Source organism: Urtica dioica, chromosome 1 (genome assembly GCF_054948205.1).
Source record: "Urtica dioica subsp. dioica isolate 48M chromosome 1, U.dioica_male_clone48M_v1_H2, whole genome shotgun sequence".
Classification (NCBI taxonomy): Eukaryota; Viridiplantae; Streptophyta; class Magnoliopsida; order Rosales; family Urticaceae; genus Urtica; species Urtica dioica.
In genome coordinates this window covers 12,279,366-12,288,078 of record NC_142756.1, presented here as the reverse complement: position 1 = coordinate 12,288,078, position 8,713 = coordinate 12,279,366, and the positions used below count along the sequence as shown (strand labels likewise).

At 38.0% G+C, this 8,713-nt stretch overlaps 2 protein-coding genes across 2 annotated transcripts; one reads left to right on the top strand and one right to left on the bottom strand.

Annotated features, from left to right (window-relative positions):
- Nucleotides 1-285: 285 nt before the first annotated feature.
- Nucleotides 286-3,195, bottom strand: LOC149407274 (anthocyanidin 3-O-glucosyltransferase 2-like). Its single transcript, XM_089612455.1, has 2 exons — nucleotides 2,311-3,195; nucleotides 286-1,728 (listed from the first exon to the last, which is right to left on the bottom strand). The coding sequence occupies exons 1-2, from the start codon at nucleotides 3,163-3,165 to the stop codon at nucleotides 1,138-1,140; spliced, it is 1,446 nt and encodes a 481-aa protein (XP_089468581.1). The 5' UTR covers nucleotides 3,166-3,195; the 3' UTR covers nucleotides 286-1,137.
- A 4,658-nt stretch (nucleotides 3,196-7,853) lies between these two features.
- On the top strand, nucleotides 7,854-8,557 carry LOC149407273 (uncharacterized). Its single transcript, XM_089619702.1, has 3 exons — nucleotides 7,854-8,102; nucleotides 8,194-8,259; nucleotides 8,396-8,557. Exons 1-3 carry the CDS (start codon nucleotides 7,854-7,856, stop codon nucleotides 8,555-8,557), a joined length of 477 nt encoding a protein of 158 aa, XP_089475828.1.
- The last annotated feature ends 156 nt before the right edge of the window (nucleotides 8,558-8,713 follow it).

Genomic DNA, 8,713 nt, shown 5'->3' with positions numbered 1-8,713 from the left:
AATAAGTGTAATGTCTCATCGTTTAAGCACAAGTATAAAATTCTCTAATTTGATACTCTCTATTAGAATTTTCTCTTAATTTATTTATTTTAATAATAGTTAGTGGATTTTATATAACAATGAGATATTGTTTAGACAGACAAGATATCATACATAGTTTTGGAACAATGAGTGTTGAGAAGATTTTCTCGAAGCAATAGATAAAAATATAAAGTACTGTGCAAATGTAAATAACACAAGCAATAACTATTAATCTAGTTCGGTGCAATGTCACATACGTCGGAAGGTGATTGCCCATTGAAAAGAAAATTACTAAATGATAAGTAGTCAATAATACACAACGGTGTTATATAAATAATCACCGGTTTAAGACACTTTTTCTATTACTTCCCATGAATTTCAACTCAAGCTCCCCTGAATCCGAAAACCAATCACTTCCACTTAAACACTCACCCAAACTTGCGATTTACAAACTTAAACTCTGTCTGACACAAGTAAGTGAAAAGAACAAGATAGAGACAAACAAATACACACAAACCCTGTTTCCCAGCGATCTAGTCGTCCACGTCTTATACGAACCCTGTATGTATGAATGAATTCTTAGATAAGACCACCAATCGTAGAGTATTTCTTTTATAGTGGTCATTGTTGAAAGTCGAATTAGGGTTCCCATACTAAAAAAAAAAACAAGTAGAAAATTATCGTAGCAAAGATCTTATGCTAATTATCTTTAGGAAACTTCCCAATAAGATTTAATCATACAGAATACCGCGTGATCTGTTTAGGCCAAGATGTCTCAGCATACGTTGCAAGATATTTTGTCAAAACAGAATTGTCAATAAAAATAAGACAACAACACGTGTAATAATAAGCACAATTCAATTAGTAGTTTATATCGATAGCATGAGTAATCTCACAGCATGACCTAAATCCAGAGCCCATATTTTATCGCTAATCGATTACCTTTTCTGTACAAAACGACCAGGGAAATATTCATTTAGCACTAACGTATTTTATTATTATGTATAAACTTAGATAGATGTTTGGCGGGCATTTTCTCGTCAAACCGTATTGAACGCGGCTTTAGACGTCAGAACACGTAAACAAAAGCCATTTCACTTCATGGAAGGAAAATCCTCAAGCCACGTTATAAAAAATATCATGAATGAAGAGGGAAAGCGAAGTGTGAGAAGACCCGCCATGAAGCAACGCTTTCTTGCTCTTCTCGCTCATTTTCTTCACCCTCTTCCTTGTGTCGCTATCTTTTTCCACAAGCCTAAGTAACCCTGTTTCTATTTCCTCAGCCCTCACCATCAAATCGCCGGAATCTTCGTTGACCAGAGGGCCGGCCTTGAAGTCCCTCCGGTACTCGACCGAGATCGCCACCGCTAAGCCGGACTCCTTTGTCAACTGAAACGCATTGATCTGCTGCTCTGCGAATAGGGGCCAAGTCGCTATCGGAACCCCACAGTGCACACTCTCGAGGATGGAGTTCCATCCGCAGTGTGATACAAACCCTCCGATCGCAGGGTGGCCCAGCACCGCCACCTGCGGGGCCCACCCGATGACCTTTCCAACCCAGGCCGTGCGCTCGAGGAATCCCTCCGGCAAGTCTTCTGCTGGATTCGAGTAGTCTGTCGGGAATGGAGACTCAGCCTCCGGGGCCCGACGTAGGGACCACAGGAACCGAACGTTGCTGCGCTCCAGCGCTATCGCTATCTCCTTTAGCTGTGGAGAGGGTTAGATAAATTTAAAACTAAACTTTTGATGGTCAATATTTAAAATTGTACCCATCAAACCTTTGGAAGGACTAAAGCGTATACTCCTTAGTATAATGTGTAATTAAAAAAAAATAGCAGGAAAAGCTAAATGTAATTATATTGGATAGATAATACATGGTGTATGTCGAGGTACTCACCGATTGAATTATTACAATTATTCAAATTAAGATTACATAAATAAATAAAATGATGAAAATCATCAAAGTTTCAATAAAATTATAAAAATTATCGAAGTTTCAAGTTTTAAGCAAAATAACCAAGGAACATTATTAAAATAATTATGACATAAATTCAATTTTTTTTAATGATTTATATAAGTAATTTATTGTTTTAAAAAAATTTATCACATGATTAAATAAATTATTAAAATTTGGTATGTTTATATATTTTAAGTATTTCACTAATTTTAGACAAACTTTAATAATTTTATAAATTTATTAATTTCAATCGACTATCAACACCTTTTTATCAAATATACATAATACTCTTTTAGAAAGATAAAATAAAACAAAAATACAGTGGGGCTCACCTGGTCAACGCCAAAGCTTCCCATGCTCCCGAAGCACAGGTAGACCACCGAGGCAACCGGCTGTCCGTCCAGCCAAGCCATGACTTCTGCCGTATTGTGGGTCCCACCGTAGCCAGCGTGATTTTTTCCGGCGTAGAAGCTGATCACGGGTCCCACGGGATAAACCCGAGGAATGTCTGATAATAAGGCCTCAACCATATCCGATTCTAGCTCCGCAAATGTGTTGACCAAAATACCCCTGGCCTCTTTAGCCCTCCTAAATAAATTATAACACAACGGAGCCGCTTCCTTATCCAGCAACAGACCAGGGAAGACCTTGTCCGAGACTGGATTGGCAAAACCCCGGACCACAGTCTCGTCCTGAGGCTCAGGAGACTCGGCGTTTTCCCGGTCTACCATAGCTTGGAGATGGAAAAACAGGGATAGACTTCCGGCACCTGATGCATAAAAAACGTAGGTTGGAACATCAAACTCTTTAGCGACGTCGATCATCGCCGCCACGCAGAGCATGTCTACAACAAACCCCGCTAGCCGACCCGAGTCTGGGCCAGAGAGAATCTTCTGAACCGCGCTCCGGACGTGGGGCTTCTGATTCTCGTAGTAGTATCGGAGGGCGTAGATAGGCGTAAACTCGGTGGGGTCGACGTTATCCTGCGGAAGATCGAAGAACTTGATGCGATCAGACGCGGACGAAAGCGATTGAGCTGTGGCGTTGGTTCCGGTATCTAACGGAAACTTGAGGACGAGGACGGTGATTGAGAGGCGAGAGTCACGAGCCGCGAGCGCCTTCGCGGTCTCGACCATCGACATCATGTGGCCCGCCCCGGGGGATGGTACAAAGATGAGCTCCAACATTACGAATGTAGATTATTATGCGTTTCTTTCTTAAGGAAAGCAATATTGATCTTGGTCTATTTAAGCTAGGTCTTACTCACTGCTAATGATATTGTGTGGACGTACGCTATGCCGTGATTTGACTGTATGCTTTGTTTTCTTAAGTTGCGTTTGACTTTTCAATTTTTTATTTCGAAAGTAAGCGTCATAGTTAACGTCACTCACTGCTATGCTGGATAAGAAATTAGTGTACAAGTAATTAATCATAACTAAGAGTTTTGATCAACGCAAGCATATAGATCGAATAATGGTTTGAGGACCAAATTATATTTGTTGACTATCAATGGCGGACTTACGTTGAATGATGAGGAGACCTTGGCCCCCTAAGCCAAAATTTTAAAATAATTTTTTTGGCCCAATAAAACCCAAGCCCCAAACTCAGTCAGCCCATTAACATGTTGGCCCCCTCTCTCTCTTAATCTTAATCGGTTGTACGACTCTCCAGCAATCGTAATCATCCACACCACACCACATCAATCCACCTCCACATACTATAGTTGATAATTCATTTAAGGTGGTGTAAATATTCCTCATGAATGACATTTTTTGGCCTCTACTTGCTACTAGACGTTGACAGGGATTGCTGATTATTTTGCGATACTGGGGTAGAAAAAGAATTGAAATTGTATGCTTAAATGAAAAGTCACGCATAGATTACTTATACTAAGATGGTGACGAATTTTCAACTCTTGAATCCGAAGTTATTACTTGATTGGAGAAATATAATATTTAACTACAAGTCTCGAACTACAAATTTACACACAAAATTCGATTCTCTTTTTAAACTGAGATCACAAATTCGATCACTTGTCAAGGTGGTCGATTCTCGATTATGTACAACAATTTGAGGAACACGTAAATTTACAAATTGTCTAGAACCGTCCTAAAATTTCAAGACCAACAATATGAGGCACTTCCACCACCACTTCAACACAAGCCACCTCCTCCACCACCTCAACACGAAGCTCCCGAAGCACAACAACCTCCACAACCTCAACAACCGAAGAAGAAAAGAAAATCACGTTCCGAAATGTGAAAATATTTCCTCGAGATCAACGACGACGAAGGAAAGAAGGGTCTATGTAGCAAATGCGGGAAGTACATCAAAGCACAAATATTTCAAATTTGATTCAATGCATTCAATTTGCGCCCGGTGTTGTATATGCACAGTTAATGTCAAATTTGTTTCTACTCATTCAATATGATTTATTGTTTAAATATCTCGTAGAGTTAAGCAACCAAATAACATAACACTTTAAAGGAAAAGCAATTAAAAACGGTTAATTTCAGTAAACTAACCCAAAAATATTTTGGTTGATGATTAACCAAATATTAATCGAATCTTCGTGTGTAGTAAAGGAGTGACATGATACATTCTTTCTACTCATAAATGTATGTGGATCAATGAAGGAAATCTTTTTGTCCTAATCTTCATTTTATCTCAAACCTTGATTCACTAAATATATCATGGTATCGAAGCAATTCAATTATGTGTCGGAATTCACAAACACAACGACAATGACAAGCTCTATGAATTTTTTATAGATAAAGACAAAATATTACACACAATGTAAAATGAATCTGTGAGATAATTTGTTCTAATACAATATATAGATGTTATAAAGCAGTGTGTAAAGTAAATGACAAAAATAGCAACCTTACCTACTCTAGGGGCAGTTTGCCCAGTGAAAATAAAATTCGTTATATGAAAAATAGTCAATAGTACACAATGGTCTTATATGAATGATCTTTACTTCAAAGCCAATTTTCCATTATCACATGTGAATTACAACTCAGGTTTCCCATGAATCTGATATCCCCTCACTCGCACTCAAAGAATCTCCAAGTGTTTGTTACTCTTGATTACAACAGTCGTGGACAATAACAATGAGTTACTGAAACAAAACTCTAATGCTAAATTACATGAATAGAAGTGGTTAGCGAGTATTACACCACACAACTAGTTTCTTAGTCCGCTGGTCTTACTCGTCTAAATACTCTAATTGTGTGAATGAATGTGTCGAAGACCATCAAGGGTAGAATGTTTTTTTAGTGATAAACATCTTTGTAAGTCGAACTAGGATTCCATATCCATTCTCGCATAAAAAATATACGTAGAAGGTCTTCCGCGGACAATCTTGGCAAAACTGGAAACTCGTCAGACATACAGATTATGCACACATCGGCCAAGATGTTTCAACATATTACAGAGAGCATGTTGCAAGACATCTTGCAAAGACAGATTTGCAGCTAAAAATTAAGCCAATAATAACACATGTAACAACACCGTTCTTCCTCAATTTCATTCTCACATAAAATTTCTTTGAACCTCGATCATAACAATTTCGTGTTCTAACGTAAACAAGTTCTAGTCATAATTAATTGACATCGTCCTAAAGAATTCATCTCCGCCTCCACCAGATTTTCTTACTCTTGAAGATGAAATCATATCATAGGTCAATCTCGAGTTTCTTGATTTTGATTAGCAAGATAGTCTTATTTTTTTTCCTGGCTATTCTCTTTAATGGACGATAGTTTGGTCTCCCGCACCATCAATTGTGTATCCTCATCACGAATATGGTCGATGCTTGAAGATTATTTGTCCCTCGTTATATCAAAAGTTACGCAGTACAAGATTACAATTCAAAATGCAAAGGAAGGTGATCTCATAATTAATGAATTATTGTTTAATATTCGTAATTTGGTTGATTATTTGCTTTCTCTTGTTTGTCAAAAGACACAAGAAAAAGAGCACATCGATGCTATTATCAATGAACTTTGATAGGTGCGTTTATTACGCGTAAAACTCATATTTCCCGGACTAAAAACTAACGAGTCCTCAAGTGTTTTTGATAGTTTTTGTGTGTTTATGAGTGATTTTCTGGTTTAAGAGATCAATTAGGTCTTGAGGAGGTTATTAGCGCATCATGTTACGATTCCGAACAATTTCAAGGAGATTCATACACATTTGGACAACTTGGAGCAAAACAAGGAACACGACGTCCTCTTCTGCAGAATTCTGGGATTTTTAAATGATGATTTTTGATGATCCACTTCCAGAACTGGATAGATCTCTCTCTTAACTTTCCAACACATGTTTATTTGTAAAAATCGAACGTCGGAGCTAGGAGTTACAACCGTAAAAAACGGTGTGCAGCGAGTAGGCCGTGCAGACAAAAGGGCGCGCCGCGCGCAGTCCATTTTTTCGGCTTCGCGCGGTCCGAAAAAATCAGCATTTTCCAATGTTGCGTTTCTGAGCGGATTTTGGCCATTTGATCTAAATGAAAGGTCCATATGGCTCCGAAATTAACCTCATTCAACCTTAAAAAGACCAATGCTTTCAGAAGAAGTCATGCATGGGGGAGATTTTGTAGAACCTATCAAGAACACATTTTCTTTGTCTTAGCTTTACTTTAGTTTTTTTAAATTTTTCCAGACTTGTTCATACTTTGTGGCTCCAATTTGAAGAGAATGAGAGAGCTGCAGAGTTCTACCGTTGCTACAATCTAATCAAGTGTTCTATTCTCTAACTCTTACTATTTTTTATTCAAGTTTTTCATATGATCATGATGTCTCTTGATGTGTTGTTCTTGTGTTCATCTTTAAGTATTTTTATTGTCATAGTCATCAATATGAACTAGTCTCATGTAGGGCTATGGTGTAGCGGGGTCATTACGATGTAGGATTCATGGTATTAGAATTGTTAGGTTGTTGTTTTTCCCATCACTTTTACTTAATCCATAACTATGCTTAATGCTTGTATGAATGTCATGAACTCATGCTTGTTTTATGTTCAACTCTAATGCTTGAGAAAGATTAGGTTGTTGTGTTTTTGTGTGGGTTACTAGAATACATTCCTAGGCTAGATATAGCTAGGTTGTTTTAGACTCGTGTGAATACTCTTGATTTTAATGCTAGCCGTGCTTTTTAGGAGTTGAGATCGAGAGATGATATTCCGGTATCGGTTTAGGTTGTTAGATGCTTGAGAGAGATCTATCAATTTTATTAAAGTGAGTATGAGTAGTGAAAAGTGTGAATCTCAATAGCTTGTTTCTTTTCTTAGTTCAGCGAATCCAAGTTGTTTTGTGAACCCGTGAACCATAGTCATTCCTTTTATCCAATAGAAATTTTGTGCATTTAGTTGTTTAATTTTGTGACGTGTTATTGAATTTTTTGTGACAACGATTCCATCAACTATATTTAGTTCTATATTAGCTTGTGATTATCGGATTCCTTATTTAGCTAATCCTCGAGGGATCGACTCGTTCTTACGATTTATTACTATTGCGACCTCGTGCACTTGCGTGTGTGAGAAAATTCGCAACAGACTTCCCTCAGACTATAAGACGTTCATCCCTTACCTGTCAATCTGAGAGTCGAGCCATAATCCTTACAAATTTTGAAACCACGTTGCTAACTCACGAGATTATGCTTGAAAGAAAGAATCACGAGTTGAACCAGGTCTCTAGTCACATCATGGCCAACTACGCCAGATCAAGAAGCGAACTGCATCATCTTTCTTTCAATGGCCACTACAAAAATAACAATCAAGGTGAAAATCAATTCTCACAAACACATCATTAAAGTTTCAACAACAATAGCTACAACCATTGAGGCTCATTCAAAAACACATGATTCCCATGATCATGATGACGAGGATGTTCCACTTATGGTCGAGGTTTTCGGTTAAGCAACGGGGCTCAATCAATTATGCGGAGTTACAACAGAGCCTCGATCAAGTCTCTCTTCTCGACAAGTTTGAAAACAAGGTAAAAATATATATTGAGATTCTTGAAGCAGAGATCGACGAGCTGAACCGGAAAGTTGAGAGGAACTCCTCAAATGGGCCAAATGAGTTGTTGGAATATCTCAAGTCTCTCGAGCCCCAAAATTTGAAGGTGAAAAAATAATGGAATAGTTGTGTTTGTTGTCATCATCACGGGATGGTAGAAAGAGGATATTAATAATATGCACTTAATTTATTTTTAGGATTTAACAAGCAGTGCCAGCGAAGATGTTGTGCTTGATATGAATATGTTCATCAAGCGGCTTTTGGTCATTTCGGATACTGAACAAATGAAGTTCTCTCTCTCTCTCTCTCTCTCTCTCTCTCTCTCTCTCTCTCTCTCTCTCTCTCTCTCTCATATTATATTTATATTATGTGTGAGTGAGTGAGTATTTTGTGTTGTAGATGAAAGTTATGGAGACGAGCACGTCTGAGCTTCCGAAACTATTCTATTGGCTACTGGTGGTCGGGTACATCATCCGCAACATTGAAGCTCACTTCGACATGGAAATAGTTCTCGGAAATCAGCCCATGCTTCAAGAGTTGCATCGTGGAGAAAACTTATAAACTAGGAACAACTCCATATAATAACCCTAAGAATCCATAGTCATAATTTTATTTTGGGTTGTGGTAATTTAATAAACAAATAATGAGGTGAGGGCAACATTTTAAATGCCTGAGAGGACTGTAAAGTTTGACAATATGTATCTATCTATATATGAA

Excerpts from the sequence above, each read along its gene's own strand:
- LOC149407274 (XM_089612455.1), bottom strand. The coding sequence starts at position 3,165 with ATGTTGGAGCTCATCTTTGTACCATCCCCCGGGGCGGGCCACATGATG. Across the intron at positions 1,729-2,310 it reads GAAGCTTTGGCGTTGACCAG|CTAAAGGAGATAGCGATAGC; the intron begins GTGAGCCCCACT and ends CCCTCTCCACAG.
- LOC149407273 (XM_089619702.1), top strand. The coding sequence starts at position 7,854 with ATGACGAGGATGTTCCACTTATGGTCGAGGTTTTCGGTTAAGCAACGG. Across the intron at positions 8,103-8,193 it reads TCGAGCCCCAAAATTTGAAG|GATTTAACAAGCAGTGCCAG; the intron begins GTGAAAAAATAA and ends ATTTATTTTTAG. Across the intron at positions 8,260-8,395 it reads TGTTCATCAAGCGGCTTTTG|ATGAAAGTTATGGAGACGAG; the intron begins GTCATTTCGGAT and ends TTTGTGTTGTAG.